This window comes from Neltuma alba, unplaced genomic scaffold (assembly GCF_004799145.2).
Source record: "Neltuma alba isolate B1F8T4 unplaced genomic scaffold, ASM479914v2 tig00010887_pilon, whole genome shotgun sequence".
Lineage (NCBI taxonomy): Eukaryota > Viridiplantae > Streptophyta > Magnoliopsida > Fabales > Fabaceae > Neltuma > Neltuma alba.
This window is the reverse complement of record NW_021635675.1, coordinates 367,171-392,113: the sequence shown is the minus strand read 5'-3', so window position 1 is coordinate 392,113 and position 24,943 is coordinate 367,171. Positions and strand designations below refer to the sequence as shown.

At 34.3% G+C, this 24,943-nt stretch overlaps 2 protein-coding genes across 2 annotated transcripts; both read right to left on the bottom strand.

Moving 5' to 3' along the window:
* Positions 1 to 3,256: 3,256 nt before the first annotated feature.
* On the bottom strand, positions 3,257 to 10,570 carry LOC114759737 (calcium-dependent protein kinase 1-like). Its single transcript, XM_028948969.1, has 8 exons — positions 9,750 to 10,570; positions 9,398 to 9,541; positions 8,996 to 9,148; positions 8,044 to 8,159; positions 7,550 to 7,717; positions 5,082 to 5,209; positions 4,878 to 4,977; positions 3,257 to 3,417 (listed from the first exon to the last, which is right to left on the bottom strand). Exons 1-8 carry the CDS (start codon positions 10,426 to 10,428, stop codon positions 3,337 to 3,339), a joined length of 1,569 nt encoding a protein of 522 aa, XP_028804802.1. The 5' UTR covers positions 10,429 to 10,570; the 3' UTR covers positions 3,257 to 3,336.
* A 7,364-nt stretch (positions 10,571 to 17,934) lies between these two features.
* Positions 17,935 to 21,908, bottom strand: LOC114759731 (cation/H(+) antiporter 18-like). Its single transcript, XM_028948965.1, has 4 exons — positions 21,828 to 21,908; positions 21,040 to 21,286; positions 19,751 to 20,752; positions 17,935 to 19,650 (listed from the first exon to the last, which is right to left on the bottom strand). Exons 2-4 carry the CDS (start codon positions 21,238 to 21,240, stop codon positions 18,445 to 18,447), a joined length of 2,409 nt encoding a protein of 802 aa, XP_028804798.1. The 5' UTR covers positions 21,241 to 21,286; positions 21,828 to 21,908; the 3' UTR covers positions 17,935 to 18,444.
* Positions 21,909 to 24,943: the final 3,035 nt, after the last annotated feature.

Here is a 24,943-nt window from a genome sequence, read left to right as displayed (position 1 = left end):
ACGGTTAACAACTTTTGTAATGCGATTAACAACTTAAGTATAACAATTAACAACAGCTTTTCTGGGAAATTCAACAAACTCCAGCGACCGGAAACAATTTTTTGAAAATTTTTACAACTTCAATATAACCATTAACAACTTTTTTAATGCCATTCACAACTTCAATATAGCAATTAACAACAAGTTTTCTGGGAAATTCAATAAACTCCGGTGACCGGAAACAATTTTTTTGAAAATTTTTACAACTTCAATATAACGATTAACAACTTTTGTACTGCTATTAACAACTTCAGTATAGCAATTAACAACAGCTTTTCTGGGAAATTCAACAAACTCCGGCGACCGAAAACAATTTTTTTTGAAAATTTTTACAACTTCAGTATAACGGTTAACAACTTTTGTAACCCTATTAACAACTTCAGTATAACGGTTAACAACAAGTTTTTGAGTTATATAATTTTTCAAAAAAATCTGTTGTTAACCGCTATACTGAAGTTGTTAATAGTGTTACAAAAGTTGTTAACCGCTATATTGAAATTGTAAAATTTTCAAAAAAATTATTTCCGGTCGCCGGAGTTTGTTGAATTTCCCAGAAACTTGTTGTTAATTACTATATTGAAGTTGTTAATAGCATTATAAAAGTTGTTAATCGTTATATTGAAGTTGTAAAAATTTTCAACTTCATTGTAACGTTAACAATTATGTTTTTTTGAAAATTTTTTACAAGTTCAATATAACGGTTAACAACTTTGATATAGCAGTTAACAACAAGTTTTTAAATTCAAAAAGTGACATTTTTATAACTTCAGTAATGCCTTTAACAAACTCAAAAACCTGTTGTTAACCGCTATACTGAAGTTGTTAATAGGCTTACAAAAGTTGTTAACCGCTATATTGAAGTTGTAAAAATTTTCAAAAAATTATTTCCGGTCGCCGGAGTTTGTTGAATTTCCCAGAAAACTTGTTGTTAATTGCTATATTGAAGTTGTTAATAGCATTATAAAAGTTGTTAATCGTTATATTGAAGTTGTAAAAATTTTCAACTTCAGTACAACGTTAACAATTACGTTTTTTTTGAAATTTTTACAACTCCAATATAACGGTTAACAACTTTGATATAGCAGTTAACAACAAGTTTTTAAATTCAAAAAGTGACATTTTTATAATTTCAGTAATGCCTTTAACAAACTCAAAAACCTGTTGTTAACCGCTATACTGAAATTGTTAATAGGCTTACAAAAGTTGTTAACCGCTATATTGAAGTTGTAAAAATTTTCAAAAAATTATTTCCGGTCGCCGGAGTTTGTTGAATTTCCCAGAAAACTTGTTGTTAATTGCTATATTGAAGTTGTTAATAGCATTATAAAAGTTGTTAATCGTTATATTGAAGTTGTAAAAATTTTCAACTTCAGTACAACGTTAACAATTACGTTTTTTTGAAAATTTTTACAACTCCAATATAACGGTTAACAACTTTGATATAGCAGTTAACAACAAGTTTTTAAATTCAAAAAGTGACATTTTTATAACTTCAGTAATGCCTTTAACAAACTCAAAAACTTGTTGTTAACCACTATACTGAAATTGTTAATAGGCTTACAAAAGTTGTTAATCGTTATATTGAAGTTGTAAAAATTTTCAAAAAATTATTTCCGGTCGCCGGAGTTGGTTTTGTTAATTGCTATATTGAAGTTGTTAATAGCAGTACAAAAGTTGTTAACCGTTATATTGAAGTTGTAAAAATTTTCAAAAAAATTGTTTCCGGTCGCCGAAGTTTATTGAATTTTCCAGAAAACCTGTTGTTAATTGCTATATTGAAGTTGTGAATGGCATTACAAAAGTTGTTAACCGTTATATTGAAGTTGTAAAAATTTTCAAAATAATTGTTTCCGGTCGCCGGAGTTTGTTGAATTTCCTAGAAAAGCTGTTGTTAATTGTTATACTGAAGTTGTTAATCGCATTACAAAAGTTGTTAACCGTTATATTGAAGTTGTAAAAATTTTCAAAAAAAAAATTCCGACCGACGGAGCTCCGGTGACCAATTGTCGGATGGTTGCCGGAGCTCCGGTGACCGCCGCCGCCGGAGGTCCGGTGACCGGCCCGCCAGTAGGGCTGTGATATTTTAAAATAATATTTAAAATGAAGGGCATATGTGGTCTTTTCCTTTCACATATTAATCCCAATTTGGTCTCATGGTACCAAAATGGGATTTTCTGAATTCAGCGGACGTTTTCTGGGTTTATGAAATTAAAGGTGCATTTTTTCTGTCTTTTTCCCTTAAAAAAATAAGGATAAAATCGTCCATAAAAAAATTTCAACCCTCTGTTTCATTTTTTTTTTTTTGATAATAGCCCTCTCCTTCATTACTTAACCAAACAAATAACACTAAAATCCCTTTCCTCTTTTGTTTTTTTTTAGTTATTGAAACCTCTCCTTCATTACGTAACCAAACAAAATAACACTAAAATCCCTTTCCTCTTTTTTTTTTTTTTAGTTATTGAAACCTCTCCTTCATTACTTAACCAAACAAAATAACACTAAAATCCCTTTCCTCTTTTTTTTTTTTAATTATTGAAATCTCTCCCATTCCCTCTCCTTCTCTCCCTTCTATTAAAATCCTTCCCCTCCCCTTTCTTCTGTTAAACCAAACACACCTTAAGCTTACAGAAATCAAACTAAAAATTCCCAGGTCAATGATGAGCAGGGTCAAATTTTTAATAAATTTGTTACATTATTTATAGATTTGCGCGTGCGTGTATTAGAAAAAACGTAAATAGTACTACAACTAGAAAGATAATAGCAGCACCACATTAATTTTCATGATGCAACCGGTCACAGCCGTTTCTACAGTAACATTACGCAGTAGCTAGAATATAGAAGAGAATATAATTCTACAGCTCAAATTTCTTTATTATTAGATATATTTTTATTTTAATATTCACCTAGTTTTTTTTAATGTAACAGTGAAACATGAAAATCTCAAAATAAATCTAATAACCAAAGAACCAATATCGAGAAAACAGAGTATCTACAGAGCTGTATTGCGTAGCATCCTGAGTGATGGTTGGTTAGTGAACAAATAACCAAAATGTAATTACAAGAAGACAGACTTGAAGACGTAATCTTTTGCTCACTCTTTAAGCTGCAGAAAGAAGAATTTTATCTATTTCTCAAATTTACACACAATCATCGTTTACTCAGCCACCGTGAAGGTGAGCACATAATAGATATGAATAAAATGGTCCCAGAAAAGAACCACAAGCTATATGGCGCGCGAGTGTTCAGATTAATACCGTATTGAATCTGCGTGAAGACAGGCAATTCCAGCTGAGTTTATTAACGATGTCTGTTGTTTGCGAAGTCCGGGTTGCCTCTCCTCATCATGGCTACGAACTCTTCGTAGTTAATTTTTCCATCCTGCGACAAAGCTGAGAATTAGCCGCCTTGCAGAGAGATAATTTCACAGGACTATGGGGTTGTTAAGAACACAATCATCATCATGTTATACTCAAAACTAGAATAATTTTCCCATTGCAATGGAGAATATGTAAAGTAAACCTTCAAAAGAAAAAGTTAACAACAAATATAGACAGAAAAATGAAGGGAAAAAAATAATTGCATACTGCTTAAAATTATTGTTGTGAGAATAGTGCCAACTATTTTCCTTTTTCTTTTCGGCTTGGAACAACTGGGAAACACACTCACTTGCATGGCATCAAACCTGCAACATCCCCTCAATCGGGGAAGTGTTGGTTGCATTGTGGCAACATGCCACTGGCAGTTATTTTCTCCCAATAGAGAGAGAGACACACACACACACACACACAAATCTAATTTTTATTATTCATCACTATTCACAATGGCTATCCAATATATACGGTTAACATGTATATGCATATATAATACTACAAAACAAAATCTAAAAAATATTATCCATTGACACTATGGATTGACAAAGTCATTAGGAACAGTACATGCATAACAAAAGCTAGATTCTATTCACATATAAATTAGGAGACAACTGAATTAGTTGTATTTGATATATTGATATCCAAAACATCTTGTGGCATACAATATCAAGGGACAGATGACACGCCATTTAGGTGAAATAAAGCGCCCTTTAAAAAACTAGAGATATGACATTCATAAAACATCATTTCTTATATATGCTTTTATAGAATAACATTTACTCGCCTTCTTTTACAAATTTCATTTGCCATAACAGACAAGTAAATATTAGAGAATATGAAGATATCAAGGCACCAAACAGTTCCTTTATGAACGTCTATATCTATAATTTAACAAAATATGAATGATAGCCACCAATCAGAAGGAGAGAATGTCACGTCATTAGATAATACTGCCAGAGGGCTAAAAGACATCAACAATAATCTATACCTAGAATGCTTCCAGAATTAAAGAATTCATTCTGTTTAATTTCTTTCCACCACTACTACCTAGCATGAAGTTTACAGTTCTATGACCTCAATTATAATCTTTAACGCGTCCAATTAAAACATTCGCCCCAAGAAAAAAAAAACGTCCAATGAAAACATAAGACACTTGACCCTGACGATATCCATTAATATATTCATGTATCTAGTCTGTCTATTATTAAAAACTTGTTATTTTCAACAGAACCGCTTTTCTGTATTTATTTTGGTCATTATTTATTCATTTTTCTTGGATAACAGACAATACGTTTGTGTGATGGGAAAAGTGATTGACACAGTATTAAAGGGCAGCAACAAATATCTTCACAGGTTATAAATAACCCTAGCGTTGCTGCAATTTCAAGAACTAAGTTATAGCCAATCATTGCCCAGGTATGCAAGGATAAATGTAAGCAATGGAATTAAAGCAGAAAAACAGCATACATTGTCTGAGTCAACTTCAGCAATTATCTCCTTTATAGTTTTCTCATCACCCATATTATACTTCCTAAGGGCAGATTCCAACTCTTCCTTGGTGATATACCTGTATTTGCAGAAGCCAGGAAAAAGAGAACCAACACATCATTCAAAATCCAGAATGGTCAGACTGGCTAAATTGCTAGTTATGAAAGAAAACATTGGATCAACCCGCTCTTATCCTTGTCAAAATATTCAAAGGCTTTGTATAGGTGGTCCTCTCTTTCCACTCGATTCATGTGCATGGTAGCCGATATAAACTCAATATAATCAATGGCTCCATTTCCATCTACATCAGCCTGAAAACCAGAAAAATATGTTACATTGACATATTGAAAAACCATCACAAGACTAATAACCACATTATCAAGCAGCACTAGAGATAATATTCACATCCTTTCTACTTTGTTTTATGTATAGATCATACAATATAATTGGAAATTGAAGTGGCTCTATAGTGGCAGCACACTGATGCACAGACCATTATGTCTAAAAATTCGCAAGGCTAGGTTTGGCTACAGAAGATGACAAGAAGACAGTAGATAAAATTAATGAGTTTGCATTTAACTCAAGATCTTGACAACGGACAGAGGAGATTAGATGCAGGAAGCAAGCTGAAAAGTGATTTAGCCATGAAAGATATTATACTGACCCAAATGGACTAGTAAGATCAAAAGTTCACATATCAACAAGTTATCCGAGTAAATAAAATAATACAAGTTCAGAAGAATATTTAAGCAAAATATTTAGAGCGACTAATAATCAAATGTTAACCAGTTATGGGCCTGAAATAAAATAGTTCCAATGCTACAGAAGATCAGTAGTGTGCATAAGTATGTCAGAACATATCTCAGATCAAAATGTACATTTTGCAATCATCTCCATGAATGAACTGATATACTTCTTGCTTCAGGTCAAACTTTTTGAGTCCTTTAGGGCCCATTTGTTTATGAAATTCTACAGTGGTTGTTTAAGCTTTTGAAAATAATCGGAATGAAAAAGGCAGATTTCTATTCATTTTGAGAAGCTACCTTTGGAATGGAAATACTCCAAATAATTCAAATGGTTTTTTTATGAATGGAAAAGATTCAATATCTACAAATAATTAAATAATAATCACTTTTTCATAATTGTAACCAAATATTAAAAACTTTCTGCTTTTATCAGAATCTCTATAAAATAATTTGCTTTTCATAAAATCTTTGAACCTTCTAAAAATCAATTATTTTTAAGCTTAAACAAACAGACCCTTAGCATTTTACTTCTTGCAATTATCTTTCTTCTGCGTCCTGTGGGGATTGGATTGCGGGTTACCAAAGAAAAAGTGAGAGAGGTTCTTCCTTCTGGGGATTGGAATAGACCCAAGCTGAGGTTCTGGTTACCTACTCATGTTGTGAACGCCATTACTTGCACGAAAACCATGAGAGAGATCAAAGTCCAAATGGAAACCACCCTCAGATGGTAACTGCACTGTAAAATCTGTTATTTGTTTTTGAGTGCAGGTGAAAGTGAAAGGAACAGGTTCTACAGGAGAAAAAAATCATGGAAGCTGAAAGTTCTGGAGAAATACAAGCCATTACTTTGGCTCATGACACATGAAACAGTACACACAACTTCTCTTAGATATTGAAGAGGCCTACTGGATACTAATCAATGTCTAAGGGGTTGCGATGCTGAAGAAACTGTGCTGCACTGTTTCAAGATTGTAAAGAAGAAGAAAAAGGGCAGATGTTTATCATGCCTGAATTATGGATAGAATGGGTAAAGTGAAATCTTGATAATGAAGTAGGGTGCAGTGACATAAACCAGATCCCATGGAGCACGCTTTATGCATATATTTTTTGGGATATTTGGATCACACGTTCCAATGCCTTGTTTAAGACAAATGGTTCAGAGGAGGCTATTAACAAGATAGCAAGCTATTGTAAAGATCAACAAGATAGGTGAATACTGTTTAGCTGCAACAGTATGAGAAGAAAGAGCAACGAAAGTGGGATAAAAAGGAATAGCCAGCAAAACTACGTCAAGCTTCAAGTGGATGGTTCTGTCATGCATAATGATAACAGTGCTTGCGGAGGAATTATACGGAGCACAGAAGGAACATGACTGAAAGGTTTGTGCAGCAAAGTGATGACAATGCCTCCAACCATTACGGAAATAAAAGCCATTACCATTTGTCTGAATATCTGCCGCAATATGGGTCTTAGAAATATTAAAGTTAACAGTGCCCAAGGCTTTAATCTGATTAAGAGGGATAACGCGGAAAGTCATCCTACTTGTAAGCCTTCTGAGAAAGCTAGGAATTTATTGTACAGCGAATGGGATGTTTCTTATAACTGTGTTTGTAGAGAATGAAATTTTCAAGCTGATACTCTAGCCAACTTGGGACATTCTTCTATGGAGATTTGGTGTACCTTTGATCATCCATAATGAGGTTTGATGGTGAAAGGAGAGAGTAAAGATGAGATTGATCATAAATATCTTTTTTGATTAATGATGCAGCTTTTCATTCAAAAAAAGCTTCAGAAATAGGGTGTGATCTTACCTCCAATCAGACATTCTTCTCAAATGAATATTAGCGGAGATCAGATCTTCTGGAAGCACCATAATGCTACAATAAAAAAGAAAAGAAATCTTACCGCTTCCATCAACTGCCTTATTTCAGGCTCAGAAAGTTTACTACCCAGTTTGTGGAGACCAGCTTTTAATTCATCAAAAGTTATTGTTCCACTGTTATCTGTGTCCATGGATTTGAACATTTCCTTTAAACCAATGATTTCTTCTTCGGAGAGGTTTTCTGCAATTACCTGAATAAAATAGAATGCATAATTTTAGTACGGATTCGAAGGATGAGATTTCACAGTTGAAGCAAAAGGCTTTCATGATGGTTAAATAGTCCATCTTCTATCAGGTTGACAAAGGAGGAACCAAATTTTCTGGCAGCCAAAGCAGCAAGAGCATTTAAACCCTTGATCTAGTTCAGTTACCTTCTTTTTTGCGGCCCTCCTATTAATATATACTGTTCTTTGACTTCAATGCTTTCAATCTAGCAGTAATTTCAGATATTTTGCCGAAACCTTAGTATCAATGATAAATAGTTTTGCGACAAGATTGATGACAAATGATAACTTACCTTCAAAGCTACTTTCTTTAGCTTGTTCATTGCCTGGAATTGTTTCATTCTGGATAGAACAGCAATATCAAGTGGCTTATCAGATGCATCCCCATCTTCTCTCATCCAAGGATGATCTGAATATTTATTTGCAGAGCATCTTATTACCCAGTTGATTTGAAGAAGCATAATGCCATTTACAGCCCAAATGATCTTAAGACGCACCAAAGATAAGGAAGAAAAGAACAGGACAAGCACAGGCATGGATGTACGTGATATTTTATGTTCCTCGAGCTAGATAACTAACCAACAAGTTGCAAATAAACAATCACATTGAATCCTTGTCAACATAAAGGCCAAAAAAGGGAGATAAGGTGGCATTTACTTTCAAACTATGACATCAATCACAAAGTAACTCATGCATACTACTGTGTGCTTAAAAAGGCAAACATACAGAACAAATACATTATATGAGGATGTGGTGGGGGACAATAGAAGAGCAAGCGATACATCAGGCATAGAAAAATCTAAGGTGCTGTGTAAGGATAAAAGGTAAGACAACAAGCACGTGGCTCAACTGGTAGGGGCCTATGCTTGCTTAACAAGTGACCTTGAGTTCGAGCCATAGGTATGCAGATGCATGAGATACTCATGCTACCATTGCAGTCCTTCCTAGCTCAAGCCGGATTAGTTAGAGCCCAATGAAGCTTCCGAATACTGGGTGGTTAGACCCAAAAAAAGAAAAAAAGAAAAAAGAAAAAAACAACATGATGCTTTAAAACATTGTTTTTTACTAGGGCACTCCCATGTCCTGTTATCTCAAAGTCAATCACTATGTCTCTCTATTATCCTTCCTGTAAGCCAGAATCTATTTAAGATACATAGAGACTTTTATGTGGAAAATAATGCTCCCTCGTAAATAGGAGCAACTAAAAAGGACAAATAAAACTAGAAACAATGCAAAACCACTTACTAAGGACTTCAACTGTTGAAAGCCTTTCTTTTGGGTTAGATTGAAGCATCTTTTTGATGAGGTCTTTGGCACTACTTGAGATGGAAGGCCAAGGCTCTGATGCGAAATCAATATGCCCACGGAGAATTGAATTGAAGATACCCTGTTCATTTTCTTCATACAAAAGATAAGAAGAAAGTGAGACATTAAATGTAAACAAATCTCTTCATGCCTGCTCAGTGTATCATATCCAATAAAGGTACAAGAGAAGCAAATCTCCACATTTAAACTCTGATTTAAATTGAAGCTCGTAATCAAGGGAGAAGTCCAAATGTAGTAACATTCTAAATTTACATCTAGCTACACACATGCATAAAAATAGATTTCAGTTCATTTCATAGCTTGGGAAGGAGGGAGCTTCACCTGCCCAGAAGGGTGGGACGCCGGAGAGAAGAATGTATAATATAACCCCAGCACTCCAAATATCAGCTTCTGGTCCGTAGCTTCTACTCAGGACCTCAGGAGCAACATAATATGCACTCCCAACAAGCTCTCTAAATACATCTCCTGCCCTCAAAATTTAACCACCAAATTCAGAACCATCACAAATATCCTAAAATGCAACGAAACTATGCACATACTGACCCATTCAACTAAAACAAAGTGAACAAACTGCCTTCCTCACAACACGCATCAGTACACAAAATGAAATTAGCAAAAAGGGGGTGGCGGCAGGATAAGCCAATGAATGGAAGGCAAGATCAAAATTAGCAACCTGGCTTGAAGAACACGGAGAGGCCAAAATCAGTTGCCTTAAGAGGTGAACTCTCCTCCTTACTGAGGAATAAGAAATTTTCAGGTTTCAAGTCTCTATGTATAACTCCCATGGTGTGACAATCATGCACAACCGTTACGATCTGCCGACATAAGTCTGCCGCGGCTCGCTCCGAGTAATGCCCCTTGGCTATGATCCTATCAAACAGCTCCCCGCCAGCGCAAAGCTCCATGATTAAATTAACAGAGTGGCGATCCTCGTAAGCTCCCTTAAGCTCCACAATGTTGCGATGACCAGTGAGGTGGTACATGATCTGAACCTCGCGCCGAATGTCCTCCAAATCGTCGCGGTTAATCAGTTTGCGGGTAGCGATGGATTTGCAGGCGAATTGCTCCTTGGTGACTTTGTGGGTGACCAGGTAGGTAACACCAAATTGACCACGACCGAGTTCGCGGCCGAAGATATAGGTGGAACGCACGTCCTCGATGGGTCGGCCAAGGACGCGTCCGACGGCGGAAGAGAGAACTGGTGTAGGTGGTGGAGGAGGACGAGAGGGGTTGGAGTCCGGAGGGAGGACGGTGATGCCATTGTTGCGTTGGTCAGGAGCACGGCCGGAATGGGCGGCGTCGGCGTTGCCTGGTTGGCTATGCCCGGAGGCTACGCCGCTGCAATTTCCCATTGAAGAGTATAAGTCAACAGTGGTCGGAAATCAGAACGGAGAAGACACAGACCGGAGGGGACTGAATTGAATCAGAAGCGGATCGTGTCTGAAGATGAGCTGGAAAGAAGAGCGAGTGACTGAAAGACCAAAGATGGACCCTGCAGCGTGTCGCGTGGGTAGTTTGGATTTTCCGCCAAATCTACATTTTATTTATATTTATATTTATGATTACTATATTTTTTAATTTCTCAAATTTATCCTGATTTTCATTTTAAACTCTCAAGCTTTAAATTATAAGTTTTACTCCCTCAATAAATAAAATGATCTAATTTTTTATTAAATTATAAGAATCAATGTTTTAAATAAAAAAAATTAAAAGAACAAAATATATGATGTAAAATTTAAAAAACTAAAATCAAAATAAAAAAAATTAAAACACTAAAATTTGTATTAACCCTTCTATTTATAATTATGGACAAACCTTAGTTCAACTTCATTGCATATTTGCATTGTTGTTAAAATGTATATAATTTGTAAATTCATCAGTCCACCTTGGTTATATTATTTTTGTTAACTATTAAAATGCGAAAGTGCTGTCACAAATTTTTTTTTTTTTACCAGGTATGTGCAGTTATAAATTTAAGCATATGGACATCTGTTATTTTGACATTAATGTGTAAGCACACTCATTAATTCATTTATGAACTTATTTAGTAGATATAAACATCTTAACTTATATTATATTCATCTCATTTGTTTGAAAATCATAGATCTCCTCTATATAAATACATATATATATAACATTTTTTTCTTTTTTGACCTGGATCTTATACATGTAACATTAAAAGTTCACTAACTAACAAATGGAATTTCTCGGAGTTTAATTAGTTACGAATTTTGACAGCTTAATTTTAGATTATAATACATGAAACTCATAATAATTTTCATATATAGGGACAAAATACATAAAAATATAATAATAAAGTCCTTTCACGACATTACTTCCTGGACCTTAAGCTCAACGTTGAAAATAAATACTTTGATTTTGTATGTTCTCAAGGTTTAAAATAGTTCATGAATGTATCAAACTTTTGTGATCTCACTTCCATTAAAAAAGAAAAAAGTTTGAATCTTAAAAAACGTAGTTATTGAAAAAGGTTTAATGTTAACGTTCGTCTCAAGTTTTAAACAATTTGAGAAAACTCCAAGTTAGTTTATGCTTAAAAAAAAAAAAAAAGTGATGAATGCTCTCATGCGATGGGAGGAGAGCGAAAGTTCTCCTAGAAAGATGGTACATTTTTCACATTACTGCTTCAGTTCATGCTTTCTTGTTAGTTCTTAGATCTTTTGGTAACAGTTCCTTCAATTTCTTTCGCCTTTGTCTCTAGTTTCCTTTTATATTGTTTAGTTATGATATGATTGTGACAATTTTTCCAATCTCAAATGTTGCCCTAACTGTCATGAGATATTTGCAATACTGTCGGTATCATTATCTTGGTTCAAATTAGAGATAATCCTTATCCATACTATAAATCTTCAATCCTTAATCCATCTTTACTAGCATGTTCAAGGTGAAGTTTGAGTTATTCACAGTTTTAAAAATTATTTGATGGTTTTCTTTAAAGATGTTCGAGATCGGACCTTAATCCTGTTTAAGAACACTCAGTTACTTTATATTTGAATGGCAACTAGACTTTCCCATAGTCAAAGCTTACTGCAAGGATATTAATGTTTGGATTCAAGCATTTGATCAGCCTATGAATTATTACATGGAGGTAGTTGCAAAATAGCTGGGCAATGTTGTGGGTTCATCTCTCAAATTTGATTGATTGGTCTTGTTCTTCTCGAAGAGGTGGGTTGCAATTTAAAATCACTTTGTGGGGTGATGAAATTAATCTTGCTTTCTCTTTGAACAGGCTACTCGCAAAAAAGAAAAGAAGACATCACCAATGGAATTAGGCTAGTCCTTTGAAAATTTCATCATTTTAAGTTTTCTTCAAAGATTGCTGGTAGAGACTTGTGCTTTTGGCTGCCTTTCTTTGCAACAATTCTAGAGGAAGAAGCTAAAGTGTCTTCACGCAATTTTGAGCTGGATCATTAATTCCCAATTCATCACAAACACTAGAAGAGATAGATAGAAAATCTTCTACCTTTCAAAGACGTTCCTTTTAATCAACAACTCAAAAGGATTTAGCTAATATCTTATTTTCTCTTAACAACTGTTCTTCTTTATTTTTATTTTGTAAATGTCATATGACTATGTTATTTGGTGATATCATTTTGATTATTCATAAAAACCAAGAAAAAAGAATTAAGTTGTATGATCATCTGCAATATTAAAATAGATGAATGGATCTCTAGTCTTTGAGGGAAAATTGGGGAATAAAAGACCTAATCAAAAGGTTAATTGGGGAAAATGACTAAGATTATAGAACAAGGAAGAGAAAATGCAGAATCATGAAAATAAAATGTAAATTATGAAAGATAAATTGCACATTCTCGATCAAGTTCTTTTCCTAGTTAATTTTTGATTAGGTCATTTCCCTAGTTTCCCCATACTTCAAGTATATGCCTTTTTGGCTCCATTAGATCCCTACACGTCAGCCTTACCTCTTCGATTGAATATATCATCTCTAGTCTCTTTAATATTGGTTTTATGTCCTTTATTAATATCATGTTTGAGTGAATTTAATTGTATTTCGCTGTTTGATATGTCTAAGGTGTTCATTTCAATATAAGACATCAAGGCTAGATTCTCTTGTCATACGTCCTTCCTTCTCAAACAATGCTGTTAAGTTATAATGAGGGATAGTCAATCAAGAAGAGTGATTATAGATAAAAGACGCTGGTTTCTTATTCTTTACACCAAATGGCTTAGCATTGGATATGATATCATGGAGCATAAGCATGGGGAGAAGAGTCACAAGAGGAAAAACTCATTGTATGCTGATAATGTCTGTGTAGGAAGGTTCTTGTTCTAACTCTGCTAAGGTTTCAAGAGTTTTTTTTGTTAAAAAAAAAAAGCAAGAAAAAACTCAGATTTCAGCAGAATGAAGCTGAGGGGAAAGGATAGCCATGGAATGGGTAGTGCCATGGCTATTCTTGTTAGTTTTAGGCTGCCCGTATGTTTTGTTTTCAACTACTATGTTGCCTCTAGCCAACTTCTTTCTTCAACTTTGAACTAACTTCATGTTGCATGTACATTTGGTTCCACCTTGTTATATCTATAGTGTGTGGTACCGAGGTTTCTTTGAACATCTCAAAAGGCGTTGATGTCCAGAGACATTAGGTTTACTCAATGCCTCATAGAGACATTACTTTGTGGAAGGAAGTTTACAAGTTTGTTTTAAGGATGCATTTCTAAGGTCATTGGAGCTTTCAAAGCTATTGCGAATGAAGAAGGGACCAGTGGTGCAACCAGAGACTTGTGACGTCCTAAGACATTAGGTTTACTCAATGCTTTGTAGTGGCATTTGTTAGTGGCAGTCTCATCCAAGAGGGAGTGAATTGGGTGAGTTATAAAAATTTATGAAATTAAAACAAAGAACTATCAAAAACAGAAAGTGTGAATTTAGAATGATTTCACCGTAGAGAGGAAGATACAAGATTTATACTGGTTCGGTCTCAACCACTTGACCTACGTCCAGTCCTCAGAACACCTCTAAGTATTTCACTATGTTTTAAGATTGATCGGACTCTTGGCGCCTTAGTACAGTAATTGAAACTCTCAATCACTCCTCCTTACTTCCCGTAAGGTTACAGCCCCACTCAAGAGTCCACACCCTTGAGTATCACACAAACGTGATTAATGAGTAGTAAATAAACTCTCTTACAGAGTGAATAAATGATAATCACTAACGCTCGGTGTTATGGAAAAACAGAGTATTGAATGCAACAGTAAAAATCAACAGAGGGTAGCTCACGTATTCAATCTGTTCATTTAATGCTTCTTCGCGTCTTATATAGTTGAGGTCGTTTAGTAACCGTTAGACGGAAGAGCTTCTAGCCATTGTGTGTCTGATTGAGTGTTTTTCCAGTTGCAACGGTTTCCGCCATTAATGCTTCTGACAAGGTAGGTTATAGGCTACTTGGACAACCGTTGGAGTGCCATTAGGATTTTCTTCGTAATCTGCAAAAATACATTAATTCAATAAGTTTTTCTTCGTAAAATAAGATCAAGAGTAGATCCAAACAAGTGATAACCGAATATTCATAGTTTATAGTTAGAATCAATCAGTTGTCAGATACACTGGGTAGTAACTGAACGTGCTTGATCGAAGTGATGTTCGATTATTACTTGATCAATCAGGTTATCGATTATTCTGAGTGAAAACTTTTAAACTAGAGAACTAAGATAATCGATCAAGTGATGGATCAATGGTTTATCGATCAGGTGATCGATAAAAGGAAATAGTGATATCATACTATGATGCATAGACAATGAAGATCAAGGTTGCTTTTGATTTTGAAACTATTTAAATAGTGAAACAAGACATTTATGAAGGCTGAGAAAAGTTCGAATGAAATATATGATAAATTTTGAGAAACATCGAGTCTTAAGGTTTAAATTGAAATCGCCTCATGATCGAACAAGTGATCGAATACTTATTGATTGATCAGGTTATCGATAAATAGAGTGTTATAGAAATGACTTTTGAAATACTAATTTTCGAACACTTTATCGATAAATAGATGATGGATAACCTTATCAATAAACAATAGATATGGAAACCTTATCATCGATAAAACAATAGGCAAAAGATTTATCGATATTTTGTGAAAGCACAGGCTATATAAGTTGATCGAATAGATGATCGATAAAGGGTTGATCGATAATGTTATTGATAAAGAGGTCTTTTCTTGTAAAACCAAAGAGCTGATTTATCGATTATGTTCTGTGAAAACAAAATAAACATGAAGTGTGGTTATCGATAATATTATCGATAATCTTATTATCAATCTGGTGATCGAAGAGCCACGATGTAACAAAGATATGTTGATTATTGATCATGTGATCGATAATGTTCTTATCGATTAGATGATCGATAAGCCACTGAAATAAATTCCTGCACTAAAAGTTATGAGGCAATGTTCGATCATATTATCAATAAATTGCTGATTGATAATGTGATCGATAAATGGCGATAAAAGCAAAACATAGAATGAGTAAAGTATATTACCATTTATCTGTCTTTTCATCGATAATCGATTTATTGATCATATGATCGATAAACACCTATCAAATTTGTATCCCAATTATCGATCAAGTGATCGGTAATTTATCCCAGATTTTCATATGCAACTAAGAATGATCAATCAATTGATCGATCAACACATTATCTAACATGTTATCGATTAAAATTTCTGCTGAGTTTACTTAATTAAACAGAGTTATTATCTATCAGTTTATCAATAAAATCTTGATCGATCAACATGCCGAAACACAAATTACTCACTTTGTTATCATCAAAACCTTAATCCTAACAGCATTACCTTATGTAAGCAAGTCTACAAGTTTGTTCGTAGGATGCATTTCAAAGGTCATTGGAGCTTTCAAAGCTATTATGAATGGAGAAGGGACCAGCGGTGCGACTAGGGACTTGTGATTTTGGCTGTCTTACATCCATTGGCTAGAGTTTGGGCCTATAGGAGCTCTTCTAGGACAATTGCTTGGTGGTTGGTTCATTTTGAGTGAGGATTAAACCAATTCTTCTCCTCAGCAAGTTAGTTTCAAGCTTGCTCAAGAGAAGTATGAGTTTGTAGGGAGCTTCCTTGCGTGTGGACCTTTTGCTTTTTAGTTGTTTGTTAGTTTTTTCTGTTGTAGTTTGTGTTGTTAGGCTTCTGTCTTTGTTATTCTGAGGTAGCCTGAACATTTGGTAATTTGGGCTTTGCTCAAATTTTTCATATGTGAGGAGCTGATCTTTTAACATACTCAACTTACATTTTAAATAAATTGACTTTTAATAAAGAAAATGAACTTAATTGTATGTTTGGGTTAAAAAATTTAATTGTATGTGAAAAATAAATAATAGCAATATTTTATCATGTAATTTAGGTAAAGTTATTCTAAAAAGATTTTGTATTTCTATTCATTGTAATAAAATGGTGTTTATGTGTTGTGTTTGTGTTTCATTCTTTTTCAATTTTACTATATTCTAGAAAGAGCGAATGCTTCCTGAATATTCTCATGAAACTAAGGTCCATCTTGTCTGCAAAATGAAAAAAGACCATAACGGGGAAGGGGGGATAATTGTTAAACGTGAATTATCAATGTTCATGGATAAAAAATTAATAACAAAAGAAAATAATTGTTAAGTGACGATTATAAGAGTATATTCTCTCCGGTCCGTTATTATCAGTACTTTGATAACATAGATTAAAAATTTAGTTAAAAGGATAATGTTTTCAAAATTATACGAAATAAATATAATTAATTAGAGTATTATGTTAAAGAGTTCGGAAATCCTATAGCTCGTTAGAGAACATCAAAATAAAGGATATTTACTTATTTAGTATGTAAAATTAATGTTTTAGAAAAAAATATTATACTTCTCTGATCCTAAATATAGACTTATTTTGTATTATAAATTATGCTATAAAATAGATATTATATTTAGGATACAAAAAGTATGAATCATTATACGGAGGGATCTTATGATTAGAACTATTAGAAAATAAGAGAAAGTAATACTACGGGCTTACTTGGTTTCTTATTTAAAATTTTTTTAATTTTTAAAAAAACTTATTTAGTAGCTTGTTTTTAGTTGGTTGTTTAAAAAAAAAAAAAAGAAGTGATATGCTTAAAAACTGAAAAGCCAAAACCCATCGTCCGTGGGTCAGCTGGCGAAGAGGTGAGACATATGACCAAGTTGGCATGTGTTCGATCCTTGGAGCTCGCTTCGCCTTGCTCTTGAATTGTGAGTGAACCCAACCCTTTCCAAAAATTTTGTTATAAAAAAAAACTGAAAAGCCAAAACAATTTTTAATTTTTTTTTGGTATTTCCTTTTTTCGTTTTAGAAAATTGTGGAAAACGTTTCTTCTCCACTCAACCACCGTTTGCCATGTGTTGTTGTTAGTCATTGCCACCTTACCACCAGTATTATCCACATGTCGCCGTCGAGAGCCACCGCTTGTAACGTAATGTTTCTCTATCGGTAAGCAATTTAGCAATGAAAATTAGCTTAAAAAAATTCCATTTTTAATTTTCATCTTGCGATTGAAATTAGCAATGGAAGGAATATTTTATCTTGTGTTTTTCTACTTAATCATGTTATTTGTGGATAATATTTGATGATTTAACTATAGTTAAATTATAGCTTGTAGTGTTTCATTTAATAATTACTTATTTGTTTGACTATAATATTTTGTAATTTTGTTTTTTTGGTTGTGGATAACAAGTTTTATATATTTTTGTTCCAAGTATAATTTTCCAAAATATTCATCCAAATAGATTTTTTTTTTAATTCTCAAAACTTGGTCTAGAGTACAAGAAAACAAAAAAAACGGAAGTACACAGGCGTGCATATCTTAATTTTCATTCAGTGCATGAAGGAATCCTTTTCCATAGTTGAGACCAAAAGGAGCCTAAAGCTTATAAACAACTCCAATATGTCAAGGCACCAAATAACTAATTGTAACTGAGTTGAAAACAATCAATCAGAAATTACAAGCAAGAATTTGAATTTCTTCTGGCTGATCCTATCCCTGTTTTGAATTGCAACTGCAATAATGTTGTCCACAAAAGGCCAAAAAAAAAAAACGATGGTTTTGACGTTTTGTTGCCACCAACGCTTTACCAAATGGGTAAGGGGAACGTTTGGCAATAAGTCCTCAGTTCAATAGTTGTATGAAATTCCAACGGCTAAACCGAAATTCCATTTCCCCCTTTGAACTGAAATTCATTTCAAATAGAACACTGATTCATATTTTCATGGAACAGGTTATGCAAAAATACAGCTAGATAAGTGAGCTAACCTCTGTAGCTCGACCTTGTCCAACTGTATCATATAACAAATTAGTTTAAAGAGAGACCTTCAAGTAGATTCTGAGCCAGCAGAAGGAAGCTGTGGCTCCATTTCTGAGTTGGAATTATTTTGCAGTCCATCGCAATACTGTTGCATCACCAAAACTGAAGCTGTGGTATGAAAATCTTGGGATGCCAATAACCCACCAACAGGACCAAGTTCTGGGCATTCACTTCTTTGCAAAGCAAATGCTACCTCGCTATTTGGCCTTGCACCCACAAGAAACAGATTGCAGCAATTGAACTCACGAATAGTAGCAACTGTTTCTTCTTCACTTTTAACGATTTTCTCTGCGTAGTTGATTGAGCCATCATCGGTTTTTTTCTGCTTTAATTCATTCAGGAATTCCTCATCTTCCGGGACTAGTTTGGTGCCAGAGTGGTCCACATCAACTCTAACAATCTCTCCTTCAAGGTTTGGTTCTGAAACAAATCGTACTACCACTAATCTTATGCCAGGGTGCTCAGCCATACGGCATCCATAAGCAAGGGCTTCACGGTCATCACCACCACCAAAGAAAAGTACCGTGATACAGTAAGAGACATTACTTGCAGGGACATGGTATGCACCACCAAGCCCACGATCAACCAGAATTCCAACTGAGCATGGAGCATTATCCAATACTCTTTTGTTAACCCATCTGAAATCATTGCGTGTGGTCTCCAGTGAACCATCAAATCTTTGATGTTTATGGAATGGAAGAATAATGACTGCAGCTCTCTTTCTCTCAGCAGTTGCACAAATGTCTTCGTGCATGTCAGCCATCGATGAGATTGCAATCATTGGCCGGACAGACACTTGGCTTAGCTGCTGATATGCTTCAAACGCCACAATAACTTGATCAGAATCAGCATGATGTGCCTTGTTCCAGAAGGGCAACCCATTTTTTCTCGCTTTATGTACCATTAATATGGACGATGACCTTTCAGAAAATTCTTTAAGGTGCATTGCATAGACAAAAAGTGCATCACGTTTCTGGATTCCTCTTGAAGACTCAATCAGATTTATCATTGATGGAATACTTCTCGCACCAAAGAAACAGGAAAGAACCCTGAGCTGGCTGTTAGGATTTTTTCTCTCAATTGTTCTGTACTTGTAATCAGCCATTTTTGCCTTCCTTGCTGGCTTATACAAAGAAATCACAATAGGGGTTGTGATGAAGGTGGTAAAGAGTGCCATAAGAACCATAATCGCAAAGGTCTGATCATTCAAGACCTGCGAATGAATATCATAAATATCCATCAGAATAATTGATAGGAAGACTAAACTCAATACTGATAGCCCAAAAAAAGAAAAAAAGAAAGAAATCAAATACCTTCCTATCTTTGCCAATGTTGAGGACAATTAATTCAACCAAGCCCTTACTATTCATTAAGAATCCCATCACCAGAGCTTCATTCCATGGTATCTTACAGAGACGAGACACTGCAACAGTCCCAACAATCTTCCCAAAACAAGCAGTAATTATGACTAAAACCAGAAGACCCCAAGATTGCAGCCCCTGAATGGTGGCTATGTTAGTCTTCAATCCGCTTGACACAAAGTATAATGGCAGAAGAAGACCTGATACTAGATCCTCTACTTTCTCCACAAGAGCACTGGCGAATGGTCTATCTTTTGGAATCAAAACTCCAACGACAAAAGCACCAAACATGGCATGGATTCCAATGGCATCTGTAGCAAAACCTGCAGCCAGAACAATGGCTAATGTAGCACATATGTATATCTCTTCCACTGGCTCACCCTCAGGGCATTGTTTGGCCATCCATCTGAAGATTGGAGGCATAATGATCATTGAACAAATGACAAAACCAAACCCACATAAGAAGACCCACACTGGCACAAGTGAAGATTGACTCTTGCCTGATAGTGCAATAGCCAGAGCAAGCAGAATCCATGCAGCCACATCATTAACTGCAGCAGCTGACATAGCCATTCTGCCAACATTGGTGGTTAGGAGTTTCAACTCAGCCAGAATACGGGCTAATACAGGAAAAGCAGTGATGGAGAGGGCCACACCCATAAATACAAGAAATGCCATGCTATCCACACCTTTAGCTACTGTTTCTTGGAGAACATAAGATGTACCAATTCCTAACGCAAAAGGAAGGCATATTCCAGCAATCGCAATGCCAAGGGCTTGCTTTCCAGTTTCACGCAGAGATTTAGGATCTAATTCTAGTCCTGCTAGGAAAAGGAAAAACATAAGCCCAATGTTTGCTAGAGTATCCAATACTGTGAGACTTCTGGTCGGGAAAACTGCATGCAGATAGCTTTTACTCCGTCCCAATGCTGACGGTCCAAGCAATATTCCTCCCTGTCAATGAGTAGTCTCAGAAGTATTAGAATCAGGCAAATGTCCGTCCTATTTTCAAATTCAATTGTGCAGTTACAAATTTACAAATTACTTTAGAGCTACGGGGGCCTTTTACATCTCACATAAATAAGCCAGACTCTTAAAATGGTGAAACCAGTGGTGCTTAGAAAATAATTTATAAAATGAGACATTAGACGCTCTTATAACCCCATCATCTATTTTAATACAAGAAAAAAGATAGCTTATGATCATTAGATCAACAAAGCATTTAAAGAAAAAGAAATTACCACAATCTCTGCAATCACACGAGGCTGCCTTAAAGGCCTTATAAGATATGCCAGTCCCCTTGTGACTAGAACGACAAGACATATCTGAAGTATAGCCAGAGGAAGGGCATAATCAAGAGGGTTATCTCCTTGAAATCCGCCATTTGAAGTGGCTTTCATTGGTAGCGGGCAAGAACTTCCATTTGTGGCGTTGGAAATCATTTCCCTAGTACAAAGCCCACAGCTAACAGCAAACTCACCAAAATTTCTGCAGAGTTAGGCAACCAGTAAGTCACTATACAGTAACAAAGTTCGCTTGCAGCAAGAGCAAGAGATGCAAACATGAAAAACTCATGAACAATACATTCCAGATCATGATAACAACTCCCCATTCCCGAGCAATAACCTGTCTCACATGTGCAAGCAAACAGAGCACAAGTCACCAATACAACTAGCCTAAATATCCAGCAACAGCAGTGAAACGATTATACACAGATTTTGAGTCTTCGACAAATATAATTAACTCTTATATACCATATAAACAATTAATGAACTGTTTTGATCCAAAAGTTTGCATACCATATAAACAAGTAATGAACATTTTTTATCCAAAAGTCTGAACGAGAAGAGAGTAGCGCTCGGAAATTTCACAGTCAGGGAACTTGCCGTAAATGTATCAAAAGGAATTGTTATTCATATACCAAGGCACCAGAAAAAAAGGACCAAGCGCCATGAACTTAAAACTACAGAAAGAAAAAGAAATCATTCAAACATAACAAGCAGAGAAAGCAAATCTGCATATCCATTACCTGCCCTAGAGCGTCAAAAAGAAAAAGAATCGGGTTCAATCGATTTGAACACCTTCCAACGGTGTGAAAGCAAAATAGACAAGAAGATTGCTGAAGAAGGAATGGATTAGCAAACTCCTTTCGGCACTGCGCTGACGAGTGTCGAGCGTGTGGGAGTGCATACTACGCACATATATGGGTACCGGTTCGGAGCTGGGTCCACCGAATGACGTCGACAGCCAAACGACTATATCCAGCTTTATCCTCCCTAAAAAGTCTGACGGTATTTATGTTTGCATTGAATTTAGGGAAAATTACACTTAGGTCCCACAGAACACAATTAATATAAAAAAGGTCCCTCGAAATCACGAAATGATTCTGAAGTCCTCAGAGACCTGTGTGTAATTAATTCTAATTGTGAAATTACCTACTTATCCCTGTTAATTTTATTGCAGCAATTCGTGTACAATCTTAACAGTGGCTGTTAACAACCCGAGAAGACATGATTGACAACCTCGGCAGTGCTAATGACAACTCACTCTGTAGAATGTCAGGGGCGTTGTTGAGGTTGTTAACCACCTCTTCTCGGGTTGTTAACAGCCATTGTTGAGATTGTAAATAGGTTCTAATTTTATTGCAGCAATTCGTTTACAATCTCAACAGTGGCTGTTAACAACCAGAGAAGACGTACTTGACAACCTCGGCAGTGCTCATGACAACTCACTTTGTGGAATGTCAGGGGCATTGTCGAGGTTGTTAACCACCTCTTCTCGGGTTGTTAACCACCTCTTCTCGGGTTGTTAACAGCTATTGTTGAAATTGTAAATAGGTTCAAATTAACAGGGGTAACTACGTAATTTCACAATTAGAATTAATTACACATAGGTCCCTGGGGACTTCATAATCATTTTGCGATTTCCAGGGACCTTTTTGATATTAATTGTGCTCTGTGGGACCTGAGTGTAATTTTTCCTTGAATTTATAATTTATAATTACGGAAAAATAAATTTTTATTAAAATTAATCTATAACGATTGATTATTTGAAGTTTATGACTTCTTTTTCACCATTATTTGAAGTTGATGACTGAACTAAGATTTTAACTCAAAAATAAATTTCACTATTAAGAATAAGAAGCGTGTTTGGATTATTTTCAACATATAAAAATTTTATCGTATATAATTAGTTATAAATTAGATTCAAATGAAGAAATTGGATATGGTTTTGGGCGAGGGGATTGGATGAAAATGTACATGTAGAAGATGTCTTTTTAAATTTTTAACTAAGTTTTTGGAAACTGGGCAGATTGAAAATCATATCATCAACGAATCTATAAATAATGAGACTATCGGTAATTTAAATTTTAATGTACGAAAAAAATTAATTAAATTACAATTCAAATGGAAATAATTTTATCTAATATGATAGAGGTTCTAGAAACTTTAACCATTCAAATCTCTTATAAAATTTTTTAAAAAAATTACATCCCTTTTACAATGTTTAAGTTGGATTATTTCATAAATTTTATATGCATTTACATTTTGAAATAAAAAATAAAATAATGACAATTTTTATCAAATATTCAAATAATTTAACAAATATTAACTTATTTTTTTGCCGTCAAATATTAGTTTAATTGAGAACATAATATAATCTATGCAAATGATAAATTCATGTCGTTTAAAATCAATTTATATTTGATATATATAGTCTATCTTTATATTAACGCACGTCATTTTGTACATATCTTTATTAGAATATATGAAAGTACAATAACTTTATCATGAACATCCTTTTAAAAACTATCATTCCGGTTTAGGAAAGAACGTCATTTTAGGAAGTACACGTAAAAAAAAAATTGAAAGAAGATAAGTTCTTCTTTCTTTTTTGATTAACTTTCTTGGACATTATAAGAACAAATCCATTCAATTTTTCATTTTAAAAAGGATTACTAATTCTTAACTTTTAGAGAAATCCTTTATCAGTGAGTGACCAGTTTTTGGGTTAACTGATGTTATTATTACATAATCAATTTGAAATATTAGAACTTGACAAAAATTTTAGGTGTGATTTGTTTTTAGGTATACATACATTTTCAGAAAGAAATTGTCCAAGATTAATTTCCTTCCATTTAGGATTAGCAATAAGTTTAATTGGACATACTTTTTTACACAACTCTCATTATTTGAGACTATTCACTTCTTTGGGCTTCTATTGAATTTAGAGATATTTTTTATTGTCTCTGGGGCAATATTACAAAATATAAACATTTCAAAATTTTATTTTATTACAATAGAATTATTTGAGAAATGTTGAAATTTGTATTACTACTTTGTCATGTCATTCTTAAATTTTTATGATTTTCTTTTGTTGTTGAGATTTTTCCTTTTTTGCATAGACTCTTCCATCTTTATTCTTCATAAAACCGAAAAGGGAAAGAAATTTCTAAGTAATAATTTTTTATGATGGCCATTGCTTTTTATAGTCATTTATATTCCAATTTTGGCTTTGGAAATAAAACCATCTCAATTGAATTTACTGTTTAACATTTTTTCTCAAAATTGCATTACTTTTTTCTTAACATGGCTTCATCTCATAATGTATGAGATAAATGATAATTTTATATAGAATTTTTTACTGAGATATATTCATTTGAAAAAAAATGCAGATAAAAATTTTAAAATTTAATTCCAATAATAAAAAAGTAGAAAAAACTCAAAAAGTGCATAATCATAAAATATCCCGGTCAAAAAAGAATAATCATAAATCATAAAATAAAGCGATGCATGAACCTCAATCCATACTATTCATTGGATCTTCCATCCACATTAATGGTCGTATGCATGGAAACTTTTCATTTTGATGGTATCCATTTTTTAGCTAGTCATCTAAATTATTATCTTGCTTTTTCAATCCTACAATAAATTAATCTCTTCTTTATGCAAAAATTATTTTATTAATTCTATATGCATAGTATTCAAACCATCACACACACGCACTCTCTCTCATATATGAAGACTAAGTCGTAGTTTCGCTCACTTTAAAAGGTTCACTATAAAAAAAAAAAAAGAATTATGTTCACCCAAAAAAAATTTATTATTCTTGAAGAGAAGCTATTCAATGTTTTTGAACCTTCCT

Excerpts from the sequence above, each read along its gene's own strand:
- LOC114759737 (XM_028948969.1), bottom strand. The coding sequence starts at position 10,428 with ATGGGAAATTGCAGCGGCGTAGCCTCCGGGCATAGCCAACCAGGCAAC. Across the intron at positions 9,542-9,749 it reads CTCCGTGTTCTTCAAGCCAG|GAGATGTATTTAGAGAGCTT; the intron begins GTTGCTAATTTT and ends TTTTGAGGGCAG. Across the intron at positions 4,978-5,081 it reads TTTGACAAGGATAAGAGCGG|GTATATCACCAAGGAAGAGT; the intron begins GTTGATCCAATG and ends CTGCAAATACAG.
- LOC114759731 (XM_028948965.1), bottom strand. The coding sequence starts at position 21,240 with ATGATTTCCAACGCCACAAATGGAAGTTCTTGCCCGCTACCAATGAAA. Across the intron at positions 20,753-21,039 it reads GTGTGATTGCAGAGATTGTG|GGAGGAATATTGCTTGGACC; the intron begins GTAATTTCTTTT and ends ACTCATTGACAG. Across the intron at positions 19,651-19,750 it reads ACATTGGCAAAGATAGGAAG|GTCTTGAATGATCAGACCTT; the intron begins GTATTTGATTTC and ends ATTCATTCGCAG.